Source organism: Pseudophryne corroboree, chromosome 3 (genome assembly GCF_028390025.1).
Source record: "Pseudophryne corroboree isolate aPseCor3 chromosome 3, aPseCor3.hap2, whole genome shotgun sequence".
Lineage (NCBI taxonomy): Eukaryota > Metazoa > Chordata > Amphibia > Anura > Myobatrachidae > Pseudophryne > Pseudophryne corroboree.
In genome coordinates, this window is record NC_086446.1 from 703,942,766 (window position 1) to 703,967,769 (window position 25,004).

Below are 25,004 nucleotides of genomic sequence, written 5' to 3' on the forward strand. Positions count from 1 at the left end.
TAGATTTGCTCATGCTAAGCCGCCGCCTACTGGGAGTGAATCTTAGCATCTTAAAATTGCGACCGATGTATTCGCAATATTGCGATTACACACCTCGTAGCAGTTTCTGAGTAGCTTCAGACTTACTCGGCATCTGCGATCAGTTCAGTGCTTGTCGTTCCTGGTTTGACGTCACAAACACTCCCAGCGTTCGCCCAGACACTCCCCCGTTTCTCCAGCCACTCCTGCGTTTTTTCCCACACGCCCATAAAACGGCCTGTTTCCGCCCAGTAACACCCATTTCCTGTCAATCACATTACCATCGCCAGACCGATGAAAAAGCCGTGAGTAAATTTCCTAAGTGCATAGCAAATTTACTTGGCGCAGTCGCAGCGCGGACATTGCGCATGCGCATTAAGCGGAAAATCGCTGCGATGCGAAGATTTTTACCGAGCGAACAACTCGGAATGAGGGCCTATATTTTTATATAATAATTAGCACCAGGAGTGGTAGTGCGGGCCACGACAAATATCCTCTAACATTTTTACTCAGCTCTCCAGGAACATGGGTCCTCATTCCGAGTTGATCGCACGTAGCAACTTTTTGCTGCTCGCGCGATCAACTTGACGCCGCCTATGGGAGAGTGCGCAGCCCTGCTATGCTAAAAAAGTTTCCTGCAAAACAAGACCAGGGCAAGACTTACTTACCCTGTGCGATGGATCCAGCGATGAAAGTCCCGGAATTGACGTCAGACATCCGCCCTCCAAACACCTGGACATGCCTGCGTTCACTTCACCACGCCTGGAAAACGGTCAGTTGACACCCCGGAACGCCTCCCGCCTGTCAGTCTTCTTGCAATCGCCACTGCGATCACTTTTTCCGCTGGCGGTGTCGCTGCCGCCTGGCAACGACGCGCGTGCGCAATGCGTCTGCTGGTACCTGTGCTATAGTCCTGGAGTCTCCTCTACTGTGCATGCAGAAATCCCTGGGAAAATGGCCACTGCGCCATTTTACCAGTGATTTCTCTGTGCAGCATGGGCTAACGCAGGCCTTTCTTCAGGTATTTCCTATTTATATGGGTGTAGGGTTTGCAGTGTGGGCCCTCCTAGACCCATGGGCCTGTGAACACTGCACTACCCTGCACCCTTTATACTGTAGATAGGCCAATGTTCTACACTCAATTCTAGCATGTTGCCTACTACTTAAAATGCCATACTTTTTAAGAATAAAATAAACTTTTCTTTCCTTTTAAACTGCTGCTTGGTTTAACCATGTGTATGTCTTACATTAACAAAGAAAACGGGAGACATGGAGTCTGTCTTTGTTATAGGTGGACACTTTGTCACATGCCTCAGCAGCAATCTATGAGCATGTCAGGTCCTAACTTGGTTTTGCAAAGCAGAGACATTTTCAGGTTTGTAAACGGCCTTCACAGGTTTTGTCATGGTTCATATCTGAGAATCTACATTGTTGTGAGATAGTGTTTTTTTGTGGTTTGTATTATGTTTATAACAGAAGCACCAAATCTTTGTAACCCAATATGGAAAGTTATATGGGTGGAAACTTACCTGCATATATACACATCCAGACCCGCTGACTGTGACAGTGTAATCTCCCGGGACGCTGGGCAAGGTGGCACGCTGCAGGAGCAGGCGGTTGGAATCCTCTACGTGGAGCTTTGCAACTTGAGCGCTGTCCAGGGTGACGGAGATGTCACGAGGACCATCATGGCTGAGAGCATAATAGCCATAGAGAGACAGAGCTTGGAGAGCAACTACTGTATCCTGGTTAAAGCACAAAATATTGGAAAAGGTAAGGGATGGCCTGAGTGTGGTTTATCAGCCTCCTGTACTCACACAAGAGACAGAAATTGCCAATGCTAGGTAAGCACAGTGCACATACACATAATATACATATGTACAACTGAGCAGACCTGCAGGTTGTTTGGAGAGATTTGCAGTACTGAGATTGGCTATCACACTGTCCTGTCAAAATGTTGTCAAAAAAAAGGAAACTTGTAAGAAAAAAAAAATCTGGGTTATCAGGTTGGATTAAGACCAGAGAGACTTGGACCACAAGATAACAGGACCAGCGAGCTGCTCCCTGCACTCCTACCAAAAAGGGTGTGGTATAAAAAATCTACAGGAATTAGACAGTCATTAAGTTGACCCTATGTGGTCGACATGCATTAGTTTGACAGGGTCAAAAAGTCAACATGGAAAAGTAGACAGTAGAAAAATTAACAAAATAAACCCTAGTGCAAGCTTAGCCACCAACCTAAGTATGTCCACCGAATTTCATTATTCGAGACTGCATGAGGACGAACATAGCGCCGGTCCATTATGCATGTGGTCCGCTGTACTGACAGCCTATAATTTGGAGGTCGAGCATAGTGCAGAGACCAATACTAACAGCAAAGTCAAGCGCCCGCGCTCCACTTTCCGACAAGTACTACGGGACATATTCACAAGCTTGTTTACAATACAGCACTGTGCACCTTGTATTGGTGAGTTTGAATTTTCGGCAGTATGACGAAATCTCTTGATTCCAACAGCAGAGTGAAATCAAGGATATAAACCCTTTACTCACCATTCACTATAGGGACTTACGTTTATATATATATATATATATATATATTCAGCAATTAATAGTACTGGAGAACTACAGATTTTATTCATTTATGCATGTGTATTTTGTTCATTGCATTTAATTATGTAATATATGTTATATTGTATACTTTAATAAATGTATTAATTGCACTCCCTGTGTGAATATCTCAATACCTATCTTATCTGACAGTAGAAAATGGTCAACAGGGTCAAAAGGGCGACACGGAAATGGTTGACATGGAAATAGATGACACAATTTAAAAAAAAAAATTTGGTGTAATTGTCTATGTTTAATGATATGTGACCCCTATAGCACACGTATACCCTCATGGGCTTGCTTTGCTCGCCACGTTTCAGGCAAGGTGCTTTCTGCACTTGGCACGGGTTACTATTCCCAATTGTAGTCCACGTAGATGATAAATTAAGGAAAGTTATAAAAAAATATGTGAAAACACCCAAAAACTTGTGTCAACCATATGTGTGTCGTGTCGACCATTGTCATGTTAAGCTTTTGAAACTGTCGATCTTTTGTACCTGTTGACCTGATGCACTGTCTACCTTTTACATATCGACCTTTTGACCATGTCGACCATATGGTGTCGACCTATTGTCTATCTAGACAGTGTAGATCTATCATCTGGATCCAGAAGTTAGTAATTGTAGATACTATGTAATTTTGCTACTTTATACAGTATGTACGTGTATTGTACAACTGTAGCAGACATATGAAAGGACTAAATATACAGAGACGCTGGAAGGAAGGACATGAGGTGAGACCAGATGTGAATATTACAGGTGTGACATGAATCCTACCTGAGTGGATGAGAAGCCACCATTAGGATTCTGCTGCTTTATGAGCCAAGTGACAATTTTAGTGGCAGCTGTTATATCTTCATCAGCGATCTTGGGTTTGGCCAATATGGCCAGCAGCACGTAGGCGTTCATCTCCACTTCTATAGATTGGGCCCTTCTATGAGGGGCTCTTACTGTGCCGGATTCATCTGCGTACTCTGGACGATGCCAGTGGACTGTACCATCTGGAATATGAAATAAGGTTGTTTTATTGTTGTTGACCATATATGATCTCACAGTCTGTGGAGTTCAGCAGCCGTACTTCAACTTTAAGAGGTAATTTTCTTCCTGGTTTAGTTATCTCATGTGAGGGGAGATGTATCAAATTTTGGAGGGAGATAAAGTGAGGCCTTAAAGTGGTCCGGAAACAAGCGGAACTGTGCTCTGTCAGTTTCATTTGGAAACAGAACCAGTTCTGCCTCCTCCGGCCTATATTACCCAGGATGGCAGCCGGCTCCACAGGGAGATGCCGGGCGCCTGCTGAGATTTTGTTACCTTTCCCACAGTGGCAGCTGGAGGCAGGAGTTAACTCCTGAGCTCTGGCTTCCAGCTCTTGCAGTGTGCACTATAGGAGAGAAGTCATGGTGTCTCTCCCATATTTTTGAGGAGCAGGCGGCCAGAAGGACAGCAGCAGAGCAAGGCTTAAGGTAAGTATTGTGGGAGGGTTTTCTGTGTAAGGGGCACTACTACAGGGGGCATTACTAATAGGTGCATTACCACTGGAGGTACTACTGCAGGTGGCAATACTAATGGGGACATTAGCACTGGGGGCACTACTACAGGGGGATTTACCACTGGCGGCATTACCACTGGGGTACTACTAATGAGGGCATTGCATAGGGGGCTCTGCAAAAGGGGTACTACTACTTGGGGCACTGCATAAAGAGCACCACTACTAAGTGCTCTGCATAAGGTGCACTACTACTGTGGGCACTGCATAAGGGACACTACCACTACAGTGGGCATTGCATAAGGGGCACTACTGCTGTGGGCATTGCATAAGGGGCACTACTGATGTGGGCATAATGTGTATTAGGGGCATGGCTACTGTGGGCGTGTATAAGGTGCACTAAGGTGCGCATTGTGTACAAGGGGGAATACTGTGTGTCATAAATGGAATAACACAGATATTCTATGTAAATCCTATAAGAAATGTACCCCTCCTTCTAATACTGACACTTTACTGCTGTCCTCTTTCTAATACTCAGCAGCTACCTTCACTTGCCTAACACTCTCATTTTTCACTTCTATCCTTCTATCCTCTTGGATATAGCTTGTTTCACTCCAAGATATCTCATAAGGGTATATAGCACGAGATAACCCTACTTAATAATCCAATTATATGAATTAACTTTGATGGAAGAGTTGAAAAATATCAACAATCACATACGTTGACATTTTGAGTGGATGGATGCAGTTGCACATGCGCCTTTTGATGCCGACCATGACACGCCCGAGATGTGCCGGTGTCTAGCTAGCGATCCCGTTAATTTCCACCTAGAAGACCTTTTGAAATTGTAAGGATCTGCGTGCAATTTTGATCTGTGTTTGTGCAGTTACCATAGGAACGCATGTGTAATGTGGCTCGGATATATGCGCAGACTAAAACCCTTTGCATCCGATGCTGCCACAGCATTCACTTCTGAATCAGTCCCTTTGGTGCCAAGGGCCTCTAATCTTTTAGCTGGACTGACAAAGCTAATGGTATGTGTCACAAAAGACTGACATCAGTTTTTTGGGGCAGTTTTGACAACTTTTATAAGTTCATTTAGTGGCCCATTTATCAACAAGTGATAAAACTCGTTGTGAATTATTAAACTTGTTGCGTATGATAAATAGTGCTCCAGCCAATGAGCTTCCAACTGTCATTTTTCAAACACATGGCAGTTAAGAGCTGAACACATGACAGTTGGGTGCTGATTGGCCACAGCACCATTTATCATATGCAATGGGTTTTATCTATAGATGAGCGGGTTCGGTTGTACTCGGATTTACTCGGATTATCCGAATCTCCTTATTGGCTATCAGACGTGACGTGTTTTGGTTAGCCAATAAGAAAAATCCAGAAAATAAGAAATGGAGATAATTCTGGCGTAAAGAACCGAGTAAATCCGAACCCGCTCATCTCTAGTTTTATCATTCACAACACGTTTTATCACTCGTTGATAAATGAGCCCCTGTGTTTTATTGTTCAGTGTTGTTTTGTTATATGAATTTATGTTCTCTAATTTCGAATAATAACCCCAGTTTTTAAGTGACATCTGATACTAAAAAATGGATAAAATGTACTCAACACTGTAATATTCTCTACTTTTACTATTTCTTTATCTCACCTTTCTTGATGGCCTGTTCATCCAGGGATTGAAGGAGCCGAGAACGAAGTTCCATTTTTCCGGCAAGAGTAAAAGCGTGAGCCATTAAAGCTTGTGTGTAGACGCTGTTTTTACCATCCAATGCATTCTCCAAACAAAACAACGCATTTCGCACTACTATGTCCTATGAAAAAAAATGATTTCACTTATATAACTACTCTGTACATAAATTACTATGAAAGCTCTCTAGGGTGCTGAACTTTGGGAGATTTCTCTGCGACTTAATTCCTTTTGTAAACATGCTGTCCTATTGAAATTAATGAGTTTTAACTAAAGGCTGGCATAGAGCAGATTTTTCACAAATCACTAGCAATATAGATATATTTGTGCATATATTTTTGCATATGGGATGCAATTGTTGAGTGAAAAGACGCCTGGTACTTCTCAGATGCCTGGGACCTGGCACTCTGAGATGGGATATTTAGCATAATTTGAGCAACAGTATATCTGTAATATAGAACCTTTCAAGCAACATTTTCCTGCCAGCAGTAAACATCACTGTATTCCCTAGCCGTGTTTGTCAGCTTTATTCAGTAAATGCTCTTGTGACCGCGCTCTTAATCAGAAACAATACATACTGCAGTACTTATGAATGAGGAGATACAAAAATCAGAAACGGAGATGTTTGCCAAGATTTACTGTGAAACATTTATAAAAGATTTGCACAGAAAAACAGTGATATACAGTGCAGCAGAAAATAAATAGATAAACAACCATACACTTGTTATCAACAATCCTGTACTGTCAGTGTTTAGAAATGTCCCTTGTATAGCACCAAATGCTTGCCCTGTCACTTCTTACCTGTCTCTCTGCCTATATGGACCCTATATTAGAAGCCATGAAATGAATGATGTGACTTTCCATTACAAAGTGCATAATACAGAAAGTTCTGTGTACATACCGTGACAGGAAGTGGATACTCCAGTAAAGCAATGGTAATGTATGCAGCCAATGTGATTTCATCATCCACTCCTCCCTATATGAAATCAAAGATATTATGTAAAAAAAGGGGGTTGGAGTCAGATCTGAGGAAACTCAGAACATCACCACCTATACTGTATTTTAGTGACTGAATAAAGAGCTTGATCCTCATTTGCATGGTTAATAACAGGTATGATAGCTTTTGTGATTGGTCACTGGAACCTATGCAGTAAGTGTTCTTTTGCTCCACCTTACTCATAAAGACACTCATTTCATGCCTCTGGGAAGAGGACACTACCCATTATTTATTTATTAGTAATTAGGCAGCTTGCTTGGTGGAATAGCATAACTCCCAGAGCAGCGGTGATGCGCACAGCATCTATTCACTAGAGACAGAGGTACAGGGGGCATGCAAGCAGCTCACAGAGCCCTGGCCATGCCCCCATAATGATGGAAAATGGGGGCGTGGCTCAGTCGCGGCACTCCCATAAATCCACGCCCCCTTTCTAAAGACCCACCCCTTTTCAATGTTGGGAGGTATGGAATCGTTATCATTACTGCCTCACATCACTGAGGTCTTGGGTTTGATTCCCAACACAGCCCTAACAGTGTAGCGTTTATTGGCGGTATTCAAATTATATATCACACCCATTAGCTTATCTAAACTGATCCCCGTTATCGGGCATATCATGCCCATAGTAATCAGGTTTAGCTGCGTAAAGGGTTGGGTGCCCTCGCTACCCCAGGGGTAGCGAGCTGAAATGATTATACCACACCAATCAGCATAAACCAAATGGGTGTGGAAGGGGGTGAAAAGAATCGAATAGCACCTTGTATATGAAAGCTTGGCTTCCATCTTAACTACAAAATTTCTGGTATGTTAATTGGCTTCAAAATAATCATAGTATGTATATGTGCGTACATGTTGTAGGGAATATAGATTTTAAGCTCCACTGGAGCAGGAACTGATGTGAATGGCTAATATTCTTTGTACTGTACAGCTCTATGTACATGCTATATAAATAACTGATTATTAATAAAGCTATTAATATAGGGGGTTATTCAGAGATGAACGCAGATCGCTGTTGATCCTATCTGTACAATGCTGGGGACCGCCCATAACAAGGCAAGGATGCCCAGCATGTGTAAGGCCGCCTCCCGATGCGTCTGCAATTTAATTGCGGATGCATCGGGACTAAGGTTGACCCCTGGCAGCGCAGACTGGCTGCACTGTCAGGCAGCCAGCGGCCATTTTTTCAGTGCGGCTGCATGTGACGACACACAGCCACCGCGAATACGGTCCCGGCCTGCCCCCATTTTCCAGATGACGCCCCAGCAACACTGTAACCCCACCCCTGCATTGCAGTCGCCTGTCAATCACATTGAGGTCACAGCCATTGGGGATGCGACCACAATGTGCATGGCCATGCAGCAGCTGTGCAGCCACTGCGCATACACAGTTTACCACCACTGTCAAACTGTGCTGCGAGCCGCCATTGCGGCCGGGTCTGAATGACTCCCATAGTGCTTACACAGCATTTTACAAAGAGCATTTCAGTCATTCACATCAGTACCCGCCCTAGCTGAGCTTAAAGTCTACATTCCCTATCACATGAACAGCCATACACACCAGGTTTAATTTTATGTCAGATGGCAACTATCCTAATACTACAGTATGTGTTTGAGGAAATCGGAGCACAAAGTGGAAATGCATACAAACACATGGAGAACATACACACTCCACACAGTGCATTCATTAGGAATTGAACACCTGATCTTGGAGTTGTGAGGCTAACCACTACACCAAACAGAGGCGCTTTAAGAGAGGAGGGGGCCTGTATGCAGTTTCTGATTGGGACCCTCCTCTCTGGCAGTGCTGTAGACTCTGCATTGTGCCAGAGTCTACTGTGCATGTGCAGGTCTCCGGGAACATGGCACTCGCGCCGTTTTCCTGGGGACATCTCTATTGCACATATGCAGATTTCTGGAAAATAGCTACAGTGGCCACTTTCCGAGTGATATTTGCCACACTACAGCCAGCGCCGGGTCAATGGAGAGGTGAGTATAATTAAATGGGTGCAGAGTGTGCAGCATGTGGGTCCCCCTGGAGCCAGTGGCCCGTATGCCCCTTGCACCCATTATAGATACACTAGTGACATCAACCATGCTGCCCACATTCCTTTGTCTCATGATTATGTTACTTTGTTGGACGAGGTTCATGCTCATTGTGTACAACTCTTATACCCAGACTTCAGGGAGTTATATTAAGCAAGGTCCACAAGGAGGAGCCTTATATCAAACCAAGGAGATAAGGGCTATCAAAAGGGGAAGCCACGAAGGCTGGTTCCCACCTGATATCAGGAACCCAACAATATGGAGGAATAAAAAGTGTTGGTGATGTGATAAATGCACCCACCACAGCATCCCTTTCTCTCTTACCTTGATAGCGTTATTAAATAGTCTGCCAACATTTTGGAAGCAGCCATTTTGTTTCTGACGATTTGAAAGCCACTGAAGAGAGTCTGATAATGCTTTTGGATCAATATAGATGTGAGATTTAGCTCGGGCAAAGGACTTCACAACAAAGGCTGTCAGCCTGTGGGACAAATCAGAGTACACAGTAGTTTACTCCTCCTTATGGTCAACATAGCTCTGGTACATAGGTGTAGGTGTATAGGTTAATTCATGAGTGACATTAGTAAAAAGTCTAATTCCTGTTGAATTTATAGACTGAATATTGCTCAGGCTCACACATTGCGGCCTATACTCTGTAAGTGACATGTGACCCATAACAGCATTAATCAAAGTGCACACTTATTATAGTTAGTAGTGGTACCTACAACTTTAATAAAGTAATAATGCTATAATTTGCACTGTTAAAATAGAGAATGCTGCTGATATGGCACATATAGAGGAATTCTCACCTATACCTCATATATAGACCAAACAGAAATACATAATGTGTAATATACTAGCTTTTAAACCATTAACATATTTCTTAACACCCAAAGGGGGTTATTCAATTAGCTCCTATAATTTCGGAGCTATTAAATTCACCCCCCTTCATTTGCAATTGTGGGGCGTTTTCGCACGTTTTTAAAGTATTTTCGCCAATGCCTTTTCACTTCTTTTTTTTTGGTGAAAAGGCAATGTCGAAAAATGCCTCAAAATTGTCAAAAACGGCCTCCGGATTCGCTGGCACAGGTGTGAAAACACATGGATGGATTCATGGATCAACATATTTTTCGCACCTGCCGCATTTTTCACCTAGGCGAAAAACGACCCTCCTATTGAATAGAGCAAATCCCCATACACCCTAAAAAATAGCAAAAACTGCAGTTTTTTCATCTAGGCGAAAAAACAGCCCTAATTGAATACCCCCAAAGTGTGGATTGACATAAACTTGGGAACCCTGAATGTAATCACCCTTTTGAAAGTAAAACTTTATCCATAAAAATTCCTCTAAGCGCTAGTATCTTACACATTATTTATTTATGATTACCTGCATTTTATATTCTTCTTCTTCTTCTTCTTCTTCTTATTATTATTATTATTATTATTATTATATGTATTACCTGCGACTTACCATGATTATTATTATTATTATTATTATTATTATTATTATATTCATTACTTGTGATTTAATATTTTTATTCACTTCAAATTCAGCAAATTATTAATTGTTAAAATAAAATTCTACATTTAAAATGATAATTTTGTTGTGACTGTGCATTTACAATGTCCTACTGTATATGAGAGTGTTTCTAAGTGCATTTATTTTATATTTTAGCAAACTGTTATATGTTTAGGAGCAGGATGTAATCCTGTTGCACACACATGCACACCAAAACCTCTTACTAACTATTAGAGATGATGAGCGGGTTCGGTTCCCTGAGAACCGAAGCCCCCCACCGAACTTCACTACCTGAGCCCGGATCTGAGTCAGGCTCGAGTTTTCCCACCTGACTCGGAAACCAGAACGAGGCAAAATGTCATCATCCCGCTGTCAGATTCTCTCTGGGTTTGGATTCAATATAAGGAGCCGCGCGTCGCCAACATTTTCACTCCAGCATTGGAGAGTGTAGCGAGAGGACGTGTCTCCGTCCTCAGTGTCCTGCATCAGTACAGTGGTAGTGTCTTGTGCTGCATCAGTCCAGTCACAGTGGTTGTGTCCTCTGCTGCCATACGTCCAGTGCTGCTGTATGAGACCAGTCCAGTGGTGCTGTATTGTGCTGCATCAGTTCAGTGGTGTATTGTGCTGCATCAGTCCAGTCACAGTGGTGGTGTACTCTGCTGCCATATTTCCAGTCCTGCTGTATAAATGCAGTCCAGTGGTGCTGTGTTGTGCTGCATCAGTTCAGTGGTGTATTGTGCTGCATTAGTCCAGTCACAGTGGTGGTGTACTCTGCTGCCATATTTCCAGTCCTGCTGTATAAGTCCAGTCCAGTGGTGCTGTGTTGTGCTGCATCAGTTCAGTGGTGGTGTATTGTGCTGCATCAGTCCAGACACAGTGGTGGTGTCCTTTGCTGCCATCAGAGGTGTATCTAGGGGACCGGGCGCCCCTGGCAATGTAAGGGACTGCCCCCCCCATATTTGAAATAGGGAAGGTGCATAGGCAAAAAAGGTGCATGATCTTGTGGGAAAGGGACGTGACCACACAATAGTACTCCCAATTCAAATTACATTACACAATAGTACCCCTTATACACATTATGTCACACCATAGTGCCCCTTACACATCATGCCCACACAGTAATCCTTGTCGCACTGTGGAGAAATCAGCAGTGCCTTGCCGAGGAGGGGCAATGCCCAGCGATTCTTTCCTGCAGTCAGGGGGTATAATCAAATATTAATGGCAGTGAAAAGGTATCTCTGCGCACTATCTAGTAGTGGTGATGTAGTGATATATTAAGAATAGCATTCTAGAAGTTTATTTTGCGTTTCTTCACTGTGGTGACGAACACCGGTGCCAGCTCTTGGCTGCTGTGCGAACCACCAGCCCAGACACTGCCACTACTAAGTGATTCCACTCCCAGCCAAGGGTGGCACCACCAGGCAGCGCTCCCTCCTCAGCCAGTGCACTTGGTGAGTGCCATCCTGGCCAATGGGTAGATAACCTCCTGTCCCCAGCACATAGCAGTAGTCCCCATCCCCCTCCTAACACATAGCCGTAGTCTCCATCCCCCTCCCAACACATAGCCATAGTCTCCATCCCCCTCCCAGTATCGCCCCACCATGCATATAGTCCTTTTCCCTCCCTGCATATAGTCCTCCCCCCTCAAAGCACATATCAATTAATATGTTGCAGTACCTAATGTGATGAAGTGGGCATCGCCTGGGCTGGAGGATTGCACAGTAGGCAGGAACACCACACTTCGGCACCGCACCACACTTTGTGAAGAAAGTGAAAGTAAACTACAGCTCCCAGCAACCCTTGCTGCCAGGAGGTCCCGACAGCAAGGGCTACTGGGAACTGTAGTTTACTTTCACGTTCTTCACTAGTGCATTGCGGTTCTGAACACTGCTGTTCCTGCCTACTGTGAGATCCTCCAGCCCAGGCGATGCCACTACTAAGTGATTCCACTCATTGGTCGAGGGTGGCACTGCCGGGTGGCGCCCCCTCCTCGGCTGGCGCCCCTGGCGAGTGCCATCCTGGCCAATGGGTAGATACACCCCTTGCTGCCATATGTCCAGTGCTGCTGTATAAGTCCAGTCCATTGCAGTGATGCTGTGTTGTCCTGCATCAGTACTGTGGTGGTGTCCCTGTGCTGCTGTATATGTCCACTGGTACTGCCGTATATGTCCAGTGATACTGCCGTATATGTTCCGCGGTACTGCCGTATACATCCAGTGATACTGCTGTATATGTCCAGTGGTACTGCCATATAATTCCAGTGATACTGCCATATATGTCCAGTGGTACTGCCGTATATAGCCAGTGGTACTGCCATATAAATCCAGTGGTACTGGCATATAAATCCAGTGGTACTGGGGTATAATTCCAGTGATACTGCCGTATAATTCCAGTGATACTGCTGTATAATTCCAGTGGTACTGGTGTATAAATTCAGTGATACTGCCGTATAAATCCAGTCCATTGGTACTGCCGTATAAGTCCAGTGGTACTGCCGTATAATTCCAGTGATACTGCCGTATAGTTCCAGTGATACTGCAGTATAATTCCAGTGATACTGCCATATAATTCCAGTGGTACTGGCGTATAAATCCAGTGGTACTGACGTATAAATCCAGTCCAGTGATACTGACGTATAAATCCCGTCCAGTGGTCCTGCCGTATAAGTACAGTGGTACGTCCGTATAATTCCAGTAGTACTGCTGTATAAGTCCAGTGGTGCTGTTCTGTGCTGTATATTATTTACTCCAAATAAAATGGTTATTAATATTTAATCCAAATAATTTTACAGGGTTTCCCTTTGTGGTATAGAGGTACCATCTTCTTTGCTGCATTTTGTTATATAACTCCAGAAAACAGGATTTTAATACCTACCGGTAAATCCTTTTCTCCTAGTCCGTAGAGGATGCTGGGGTCCACTTCAGTACCATGGGGGGTATAGATGGTTCCGCAGGAGCCATGGGCACTTTAAGACTTTTCAAGGGTGTGAACTGGCTTCTCCCTGTATGCCCCTCCTCCTGACCTCAGTATAGGAACTGTGCCCAGGGAGACGGACATTTCGAGGAAAGGATTTACTTTTAAACTAATGGTGAGATTCATACCAGCTCACACATCAACCATGCCGCACAACATGGCATTCAACTTAACACATACCAACGGGCATGAACAATTGCAGCAACATGCTAAAATTATCGTAACACAACACTCGTGTAGCTACTTACTAACAACTGCAGGTAAAGTACGCACTGGGTCGGGTGCCCAGCATCCCCTACGGACTAGGAGAAAAGGATTTACCGGTAGGTATTAAAATCCTGTTTTCTCATACGTCCTAGAGGATGCTGGGGTCCACTTCAGTACCATGGGGTTATACCAAAGCTCCAGTACGGGCGGGAGAGTGCGGATAACCCTGCAGCACCGATTGACCAAACTTGAGGTCCTCATCGGCCAAGGTGTCACTTGTAAAACTTTGCAAACATGTTTGCCCCTGACCAAGTAGCTGCTCGGCAAAGTTGCAACGCCGAGACCCCCGGGCAGCGGCCCAGGATGAGCCCACCTTTCTAGTAGAATAGGCATTTACCGACTTTGGTATCGGCAATCCTGCCGTGGAATGAGCGTGCTGAATCGTTCCTTCGATCCAGCGCGCAATGGTCTGCTTAGAAGCAGGACACCCAATCTTGTTGGGAGCATACAGGACAAACAGAGCCTCTGTTTTCCTAATCCTAGCTGTTCTTGCGACATAAATTTTCAAAGCTCTAACCACATCAAGAGACTTTGACGCAGTGAAGGTGTCAATAGCCACTGGCACCACAATAGGCTGGTTTATATGGAAAGACGAAACCACCTTCGGAAGAAATTGTTGGCGAGTTCTCAACTCTGCCCTATCTTCATGGAAGATCAGGTAAGGGCTCTTGTGAGACAAGGCCCCCAACTCAGACACCCACCTTGCGGATGCCAAGGCCAATAGCATGACCACTTTCCAAGTGAGAAACTTCAATTCTATCTCCTGTAAAGGTTCAAACCAATCCGATTGAAGGAATTGCAACACCACATTAAGGTCCCATGGTGCCACCAGAGGCACAAATGGAGGCTGGATGTGCAGCACCCCTTTCACAAACGTCTGAACTTCTGGAAGGGAGGCCAATTGTTTTTGAAAGAACACCGATAAGGCCGAAATCTGGTCCTTGATTGAACCCAATTTTAGGCCCGCATCCACACCCGCCTGCAGAAAATGGAGAAAACGTCCCAAGTGAAACTCTTCCGTAGGAGCCTTCTTGGATTCACACCAAGACACATATTTTCTCCAAATACGGTGGTAATGTCTAGACGTTACTCTTTCCTGGCCTGAATAAGAGTGGGGATGACTTCTTTGGGAATACCCTTTTGGGCTAGGATCCGGCGCTCAACAGCCATGCCATCAAACGTAGCCGCGGTAAGTCTTGATACACGCACGGCCCCTGCAGCAGCAGGTCCTCGCGAAGAGGAAGAGGCTGAGGATCTTCTTTGAGCAACTCCTGAAGATCTGGATAATACACCCTCCTTGGCCAGTCTGGGACAATGAGGATCGCTCGAACCCTTGTTCTTCTTATGAGCTTGAGAACTTTTGGTATCAGTGGAAGTGGAGGGAAGACATACACTGAACGAAACACCCAATGTGACACCAGTGCATCCACTGCTATTGCTTGAGGGTCTCTCGACCTGGAACAATATCTCTGAAGCTCCTTGTTGAGACGAGATGCCATCATGTCTACTTGAGGAACTCCCCAAAGACCTGTCACCTCTGCGAAGACTTCTTGGTGGAGGCCCCACTCTCCTGGATGGAGATCATGTCTGCTGAGGAAGTCTGCTTCCCAGTTGTCCACTCCCGGAATGAAAATTGCCCACAGAGCTCTTGCATGTCTTTCTGCCCTGAGGAGGATCTTTGTCACCTCTGCCATTGCCGCTCTGCTTTTCGTTCTGCCCTGACGGTTTATGTACACGACTGCTGTTACATTGTCCAACTGGATCTGCAAGGGTTGATCTTGAAGAAGATGCCCTGCTTGTAGAAGGCCGTTGTAAATGGCTCTCAATTCCAGAACGTTTATGTGAAGACAGGATTCCTGACTTGACCATTTTCCTTGGAAGCTTTTTCCCTGTGTGACTGCTCCCCAGCCTCGGAGACTTGCATCCGTTATTACTAGGACCCAGTCCTGAATCCCGAACCTATGTCCCTCTAATAGGTGAGAACTGTGTAGCCACCACAGGAGCGAAATCCTGGCTTTGGAGGACAGGATTGTCTTCTGGTGCATGTGTAGGTGGGATCCGGACCACTTGTCTAACAGGTCCCACTGGAATACTCTGGCATGGAATCAGCCAAACTGTATGACCTCGTAGGCCGCTACCATCTTTCCCAACAACCGAATGCATTGATGGATCGACACTCTTGTTGGCTTCAAAATCTGACCATTCTCTGGATTTCCAGAGCCTTTTCTACTGGAAGAAATACCCTCTGTACTTCTGTGTCCAGTATCATCCCCAGAAAGGACAATCTTGTCATCGGTTCCAACTGCGACTTCAGAAAATTCATGATCCAACCGTGTAGTTGGAGTACTGACAGGGAGAGTGCAATGTTCTGTACCAACCGTTCCCTGGATCTCGCTTTTATCAGGAGATCGTCCAGGTAAGGAATTATATTGACTCCTTGTTGTCGAAGGAGGACCATCATCTCTGCCATCACCTTGGTGAATACCCTCGGTGCCATAGAGAGTCCGAACGGCAACGTCTGGAACTGGTAATGGCAATCCTGTACTGTGAATCTCAGATAAGCTTGATGAGGAGGATAAATGGGAACATGCAAGTAAGCATCTTTTATGTCTACTGACACCATGAAGTCCCCTTCCTCCAGACTGGAAATCACTGCCCTCAGAGATTCCATCTTGAACTTGAATCTTTTCAGGTAGAGATTCAGAGATTTCAGGTTTAAAATTGGTCAGACCGAGCCGTCCGGCTTCGGAACTACGAAGAGGCTTGAATAAAAACCTTCTCCCTGTTGTGACAAGGGTACCAGGACAATAACCTGATCCTGACATAATTTTTAAATTGTAGCCGTTACTACTTCTCTGTCTGGAAGAGAAGCTGGCAAGGTCGATTTGAAAAATCGGCATGGGGGACATCTTGAAACTCCAGTTTGTATCCATGGGACACTATTTGCAAGACCCATGGGTCCAGGCCAGATTGAACCCAGAGCTGACTGAAAAGTTTTAAACGTGCTCCCACCCGAGCGGACTCCCGCACGGGAGCCCCAGCATCATGCTGCAGATTTGGCAGAAGCAGGGGTTGATTTCTGCTCCTGCGTTCCTGGAGGCGCTGTGGACTTTTTTTCCTCTTCCCCTCCCTCTACCTGCAAAGAAAGGGGAACATTTACCCTTTTTTATTTGTTGGGCCGAAAGGACTGCATCTGAGAGTGATGTGTCTTTTTTGCCGGCGCAGGAGCATAAGACAAAAATGACGACTTACCTGCGGTAGCCGCAGAGACTAAAGCATCCAGCCCATCTCCAAACAAGGCCTCACCTTTATTCGGGAGAGCCTCCGTATTTATTTTGGAATCTGCATCAGCATTCCATTGACAAATCCACAACGCCCTCCGAGCTGAGACTGCCATGGTAGTGGCTTTTGAACCCAAGAGCCCAATATCTTTCATGGCTTCTAGCATGTATGCAGCAGCGTTTTTAATAAGACCTAACGTTAGGAGTATCTCGTCTCTATCTATCGTGTCAATTTCAGATGACAAGTTGTCTGACCATTTTTCGATAGCACTACTCACCCACGCCAAGCAATGGTGGGCATGAGTAGCGTACCATTGGCCACATAAATAGATTTTAACATAGTCTCCAACTTGCGGTCTGCCGGCACCTTTAGTGAAGCCGTCCCAGGCGCAGGGAGAATCATCTTTTTAGTTAAACATGACAGGGCACTGTCTAGAACAGGGGGTGACTCCCATCTTTTCCTGTCCTCTGCCGGGAAGGGATAAGCAACCTGAATTCTTTTGGGAATCTGACATTTCTTTTCAGGGTTTGCCCAAACTCCCTCAAAGAGAGTATTTAGCTCGTGAGAAGGAGAGAAAGTTACATTAATTTTCTTTTCCTTATAAAAATAAGCCTTCTCCTGAGGTAAAGGAGGGGCTTCCGTTACTTCCAAAACTTCCTTTATAGCAACAATCCTGTATTGAATGCTTTTTGCCAATTTAGAATCTATTCTCCTGAAATCACTAGTGTCGACACAGGAATCAGAGTCCGTGTCGGTATCAGTTTGTACTATTTGTGCAAATGGTCTCTTATGTGACCCAGAGGGGTCGCCTTTGGATGAAAAGGCAGAACTATGAAAAATCACATCTTCCACTGATTTTCTCCAGTTGTCTGCATGAGACTCAGACTTATCCAATCTCTTACTGATATGATTCACACTATCACGTAATTCTTTCACCCATTCAGGCTTGTGGTGTGCCGGCAGCAGCACCACATTACAACTCTGTGTCCCTAAAATGGGAAGAGCTCCCTGTCTCAGACATGTCACACACATGCAAAAACACACCACAGACACTCCGGGGCTTATAGGGGACAGACCCACAGTAAAATCTGTCAGAAGGACACAGAATGGATTTGCCAGCTCACAACCCAGCGCTAGTGATAAAAACCCTGTGTAACACAAACCTGCCCACAGACCTGTGCGCTTTTATAATGATAAATTTACAATACAGCACCAATTTATACTGTGCCCCCCCCCCCCCCCCACCCGTTTTGTACCCTGATACTTGTTCAGAAGTGGAGGAGGACCAGCGTTCTTCTCTGCAGCTTGCTTGAAGAGAAAATAGAGATGAGCAGTGTGCTGGCTGACTGAGGAGGAAGCCCCGCCCCCGCAATGGCGCGTTTCCCCTCAGCAATTTCAATACTAATTTTTATACTGGCGGGGGTAGGACTGTGCTTCAGCAACTTATGTCCCCTTATTAGCCAGTTTTGATTAGGTTTCATGCTGCCCAGGGCGCCCCCCCCCCCCCCCGCGCGCGCGCCCTGCTGTGCCTGTGTTGAAGGGTAGCATGGCGTGCAGCGTTCCCGCCCGCTGCGCGGTACCCTTTAGCCGTCATGATGACTGAAGATCCTCTTCTGTACACTCACCTGTCTTCTGACTTCTGGCTCTGTAAGGGGTGTGACGGTGGGCTGTGGGAGCGCATAGCCGCAACTAGTGTTCAGTACCCTGCAGGAGCTAATGGTGTCCTGTCAGCCAGAAGCAGAGCCATGAAACTATTCAGGAAGTTGGTTCCTACTTCTGCCCCCTAAGTCTCACGAAGCAGGGAGACTGTTGCCAGCAGTCCTCCCTGAAAATAAAAAACCTAACAGAAAAGTCTTTTAGAGAAACTCAGTAGAGCTCCCCTGGAGTGCATCCAGTCTGCCTGGGCACATTTTCTAAACTGAGGTCTGGAGGAGGGACATAGAGGGAGGAGCCAGTTCACACCCTAGAAAAGTCTTAAAGTGCCCATGGCTCCTGCGGAAACGTCTATACCCCCCATGGTACTGAAGTGGACGCCAGCATCCTCTAGAACGTATGAGAAAAATAATGGAGAACAAAGGTTTGGAGGATAAAATAGGGAAAGATCAATAACCACTTCCACCTACTGCTGCTGCTGCTGTTGTTGTTGTTACTGGGAGTCAATGTCATCCCAGAGGGGAAGTCGGAAGACCACTTGTACTACTTCAACTAAGCAAATGACTGTCCAACAATCTTTTGCAAGGAAGATGAAATATGACAGCAGTCATCTTGTTGCAAAGCAGATAACTGAGGCCTTGACAGCTATGGTGTTAGATGTGAGTCCGGTATCTGCCGTTAGTGCAGTGGGACTGCATTGTCAACCCTTGATGGGCCAGGTGTTTGTGCCGCATACTTGTTTCGCTTAGCTTAGCCATACAGCTACCTCATTGCACCTCTTTTACTTCTGTGCATGATGTGCTGTTTGAGGCCTAGTTTTTGAATAGTGCCATCCTGTCTGACACTGCAGTGCCACTCCTAGATTGGCCAGGTGTTTGTGCCACACACATGTGTTGCTTAGCTTAGCCATCCAGCAACCTCGGTGCACCTCTTTTTTTCTTTGCATGATGTGCTCTTTGGGGCCTAGTTTTTGAATAGTGCCATCCTGTCTGACACTGCAGTGCCACTCCTAGATGGGCCAGGTGTTTGTGCCGCCCACTTGTGTTGCTTAGCTTAGCCATCCAGCTACCTCATTTCACCTCTTTTTCTTCTTTGCATCATGTGCTGTTTGGGGCCTATTTTTTTTAAATCTGCCATCCTGTCTGACACTGCTGTGCCCCTCCTAGAGGTGCCATTTGTTTGCCCTGCACACTTGTGTCGCTTAGCTTAGTCATATAGCCACCTCGGTGCAACCTTTTGGCCTAAAAACAATATTGTGAGGTGTGAGGTATTCAGAATAGACTGGAAATGAATGTTATTAAGGTAAACAGCACAGTAGTGTCCATTAGTCACATTACACCTAAAATAGTACCCCTTATACACATCACACAGTACAGTAGTGTCCGTTAGTCACATTACACAGCACAGTAATGTGTATAAGGGGTACTACTGTGCGGTTTAATGTGACTAACGGACACTACTGTGCTGTGTAATGTGTATAAGGGGTACTACTCTGCTGTGTAATGTGACTAACAGACACTACTGTGCTGTGTAATGTGTATAATGGGTACTACTGTGCTGTGTAATTATTATTACCAGTTATTTATATAGCGCACACATATTCCGCAGCGCTTTACCGAGAATATTTGGCCATTCACATCAGTCCCTGCCCCAGTGGAGCTTACACTCTATATTCTCTACCACATGTACACACAGACACATTCATGCTAGGGTTAATTTTGTCGGGATCCAATTAACCTACCAGTATATTTTTGGATTGTGGGAGGAAACCAGAGTACCCAGACGAAACCCACGCAAGTACGGGGAGAATATACAAACTCCACACAGTTAGGGCCATGCTAACAGTTAGCAGTAATGCTAACCATTACACCATCCGTACTGCCCGTACTGTGTAATGTGTACAAAAGGGTCTACTGTGCTGTGTAATGTGTATAATGGTTACTACTGTGCTGTGTAATGTGTATAAGGGCTACTACGGTGCTGTGTAATGACTATATGGGGTACTACTGTGCGTTGTAATGTGGCTAATGGACACTAGTGTGCTGTGTAATGTGTATAAGGGGTACTACTGTGCTGTGTAGCATGTATAAGGGGTACTACTGTGCTGTGTAATGTGTATAAGGGCTACTACTGTGCTGTGTAATGTGTATAAGGGCTACTACTGTGCTGTGTAATGACTATATGGGGTACTACTGTGCGTTGTAATGTGGCTAATGGACACTAGTGTGCTGTGTATAAGGGGTACTACTGTGCTGTGTAATGTGACTAACGGACACTACTGTGCTGTGTAATGTGTATAAGGGCTACTACTGTGCTGTGTAACGTGACTAATGGACACTAGTATGCTGTGTAATGTGTATAAGGGCTACTACTGTGCTGTGTAATGTGACTAACGGACACTACTGTGCTGTGTAATGTGTATAAGGGCTACTACTGTGCTGTGTAGCATGTATAAGGGGTACTACTGTGCTGTGTAATGTGTATAAGGACTACTACTATGCTGTGTAATGTGTATAAGGGGTACTACTGTGCTGTGTAACGTGACTAATGGACACTAGTATGCTGTGTAATGTGTATAAGGGCTACTACTGTGCTGTGTAATGTGACTAACGGACACTACTGTGCTGTGTAATGTGTATAAGGGCTACTACTGTGCTGTGTAGCATGTATAAGGGGTACTACTGTGCTGTGTAATGTGTATAAGGACTACTACTATGCTGTGTAATTGTTAGGCGCCGGGGTCCGCTCGTCGGTGCGGCCCGGCGCCTAGCAACCAGGGACGCCGTGCGCGTACAGCCGCCGGCTCCCTGGCAACGCTAGATGCCGGGCGCACGGAGCCGCTCAGACCCTAGCAACGGGGACGCCACGTTCGGGCCGCATTCCCCGTTGCTGGGTCTTTTCTAATTGTATAATGGTGTGCTGGCCGTGCAGCATGCAAGCTGCACGGCATTACTTGTGATTACCCAGTCTGGCTCCTGATTGGGGAGCTCACAGTTATAAGCACCCTTTGGACTTCTCACAGACGCCGGTGATAGCTTCCTGTTTGCCTGTGTTGGTTACAGAGAGTTTCCAGTCCTGCTCAATCCGGTTGTTCCTGTCCTCAGTGATCCTGTACTCGGATATTGTCATCTGTTCCTGGAGTCTGACCGAGCACCTTTAACATCCTGTGGTGTTCGTGAGTCGCGGCGTAGCCGTGTGTTGCGGCTTGACCGCTTACTGTTTATTATTTTGTATCTTTGTGTTCTGGAGCTTTTGCGGAGGATTCCGCTCCCCCTGATCCACTCTGGTATCCAACGGTGCTGGATAGGAGTTACGGATCAGTGGATCTTTGGTTGTCCTTTTCCCTGGCGGCTAGTCCGCACATACTTTTTGGTTTAGTTAGTTAGCTTGTAACCCCTGGCCTGGTTGCTTAGTCAGAGGGCCCCTTGTTATCACCCTGTCTCGGATTTCCCTTTGTCTCCCATTAAGACCTGAGGGGGCATCGGGGTTGGGCAGACATAATCCGCCCTTCGAACGCGGCTGCCATGGGCTCAAGCAACCATAGTCTCGCAGGGGATTTCTGATAACACGGGCGAGACAACGGAGTTAGGGCGCCAGGGGTTACTAGGCTCTCCAGCTCCCACAACCAGTATATCTTTCCAGTACTCAGACCTCTGCCATAAGATCTCCTCTGGTCTGGAGTACGGGAATCATAACATTATCACCGGCCCGACTAAATTTAAAATTAAACAGGAGTTAATTTTTCCCTTGTTCAGTTGGGAGATTTGTCGGCCTCATGAATCCCACCGGTGTCGGGCCAAATCCTGGCCAGCTTCTAGTTAGCCAGATTCAAGAGCTTACTCAGATGGTTCAGGATCTGTCCCTTCGGGTGAGGTCACAGGAAGATCTGTTACGGACTTCCCCGAGGGTCATTCCTGAACCAAAAATGCATCTGCCTGACCGTTTTTCTGGGGATAGAAAACAGTTTTTTAATTTTAAAGAGTCTTGTAAACTTTATTTTCGTTTGAGACCAGTCTCCTCAGGTACGGAGGCTCAGCGGGTTGGAATTATTATTTCTCTGCTTCAGGGGGATCCTCAGACCTGGGCTTTTGGTTTAAAGACAGACGATCCGGCTTTATTTTCTGTAGACGCCTTTCTAAAGTCTTTAGGGCTATTGTATGACGACCCTGATAGAGAGGCATCCGCCGAGAGTCAGTTGCGTGCTCTCAGACAGGGTAGGAATCCCGCAGAGATTTATTGTACGGAGTTTCGCCGTTGGTCGAACGACTGTGGATGGAATGACCCAGCCCTGCGCAGTCAGTTTCGCCTCGGCTTATCTGAGTCTATAAAAGACAGTCTCCTTCAGTATCCCGCTCCTGAGACTCTCGATAAACTCATGGAGCTCTCTATTAAGATTGATCGTCGGCTCAGAGAGCGGAGGGCTGAAAAAGGAGCATCTGTCGGGTCAACTCCTTGTGTTTTTTCCATCCCTGTGGACATAGAGGAGTCTATGCAGATAGGTCTCTCCAAACTGTCTCCTGAAGAAAGAACCAGAAGGCAAAATTCTGGTCTTTGTTTATACTGTGGAGGTAAGGGACATTTTGCCCGTAGTTGTCCGAACAAGTCGGGAAACGTCTCGACCAAGTGAATTGTGAGGGGGTTCACTTTGGTCTGCAGCTTATCTCCTCAAATAATTCACTGTTAGTCCCAGCTAAAGTTTCCTTTGGCAGCCTCTGTTCCTCGGTCTCTGTTTTTGTGGACAGTGGAGCTGCAGGGAACTTTATGGATTTGACATGGGCCAAGACCTTAGGTATTCCTCAGTTAGCCTTGGGTAGGTGTATCACCATGCATGGTTTAGATGGGAGTCCCTTGTCCAATGGGGTTATTTCTCTCTGTACACCTCCTGTTCTACTCTCGGTAGGAGCTCTGCATTCTGAAAAAATTGAGTTTTTCCTCACCCATTGCCCAGCAGTTCCAGTGGTTCTGGGTCACCCTTGGCTGGCCTTTCATAATCCCATTATTGATTGGCAGTCGGGGGAGATCTCACAATGGGGTACCATCTGTAATAAGGAATGTATTACGCTTCCCATCAGAATAGCTGCTGCCATTCCCGCACCCATTCCTGTGGAATACCAGGATTTTGTTGATGTTTTTTCCAAGGGCAATGCGGATATTCTGCCTCCCCATAGGCCTTATGATTGTGCTATTGAGCTAATTCCTGGTGCCACTTTGCCTAAGGGAAGGTTATATGCATTGTCCGGACCTGAAACTGTGGCCATGAATGAGTATGTTAAAGAAAGCCTAGGGAAAGGATTTATCAGGCCATCTAAATCCCCTTTAAGTGCAGGCTTCTTCTTCGTAGAGAAGAAGGATGGTTCACTCAGACCCTGCATTGACTTTAGAGCCTTGAATAAAATCTCAGTAAAAAATACTTACCCTCTGCCACTGATCTCTGTCCTCTTTGATCAGCTACGTTCGGCTGTGATTTTTTCTAAGATTGACCTGAGAGGAGCATATAACCTCATCAGAATCAAGTCAGGGGATGAGTGGAAAACGGCATTCAGTACTCAGTCAGGCCACTATGAGTATCTGGTTATGCCATTCGGCCTGTCTAACGCTCCGGCAGTTTTCCAGGATCTCATTAACGATGTGCTCCGTGAATTTCTTGGAAAATTCGTTGTAGTCTACTTAGACGATATTTTGATTTATTCTGACTCTGTAGAACAACATGTTACCCAGGTGCGTCAGGTTCTAAAAAAATTACGTGAAAATCACCTATATGCCAAGCTGGAGAAGTGTGAATTTCATGTCACGGAGGTATCCTTTTTAGGATACATTATTTCCCCTCGGGGATTCCGTATGGAACCAAAGAAGCTCCAAGCCATCCTTAGTTGGGCGCAACCCACCAACTTAAAAGCAATTCAGCGCTTTTTAGGGTTTGCGAACTACTATAGAAGATTTATTCACTCTTTCTCTGACCTAGTTGCTCCCATTGTGGCACTGACTAAGAAGGGAGCGGATCCTACCAATTGGTCACGTGAAGCCGAGCTATCTTTTCAGGCCTTGAAACAAGCCTTTGTCTCAGCCCCTGTCCTCAGACACCCCAACCCAGAATTGCCTTTCATTGTTGAGGTTGATGCCTCAGAGGTTGGAGTAGGGGCTATCCTATCTCAGAAGGATCCGGATTCCCTTGAATTACACCCTTGTGCCTTTATGTCCAGGAAATTCTCTTCTGCTGAATCCAACTACGATGTTGGTAACCGGGAATTGCTGGCTATTAAATGGGCTTTCGAGGAGTGGAGGCATTGGCTTGAGGGAGCTACTCATATCATTTCAGTTTTGACTGATCACAAAAATCTTCAATACATTGAATCAGCTAAATGACTGAATGCCCGGCAGGCTCGTTGGGCTTTATTTTTTACTCGTTTCAAATTCATTATCACCTTCAGGCCAGGTTCCAAGAATATCAAGGCAGATGCCCTG

At 45.6% G+C, this 25,004-nt stretch overlaps 1 protein-coding gene across 2 annotated transcripts in view; it reads right to left on the reverse strand.

The window, feature by feature from the left end:
* A2M (alpha-2-macroglobulin) overlaps nt 1-25,004 on the reverse strand; it is a 175,297-nt gene that overhangs the window by 12,715 nt on the left and 137,578 nt on the right. For both annotated transcript variants that reach the window (XM_063962089.1, XM_063962088.1), the window contains exons 26-30: nt 9,173-9,329; nt 6,714-6,788; nt 5,774-5,936; nt 3,402-3,625; nt 1,548-1,763 (exon numbers count right to left, since the gene is read on the reverse strand). In XM_063962089.1, the coding sequence (XP_063818159.1) occupies nt 1,548-1,763; nt 3,402-3,625; nt 5,774-5,936; nt 6,714-6,788; nt 9,173-9,329 (835 nt within the window). The remainder of the gene's footprint in view (nt 1-1,547; nt 1,764-3,401; nt 3,626-5,773; nt 5,937-6,713; nt 6,789-9,172; nt 9,330-25,004) is intronic.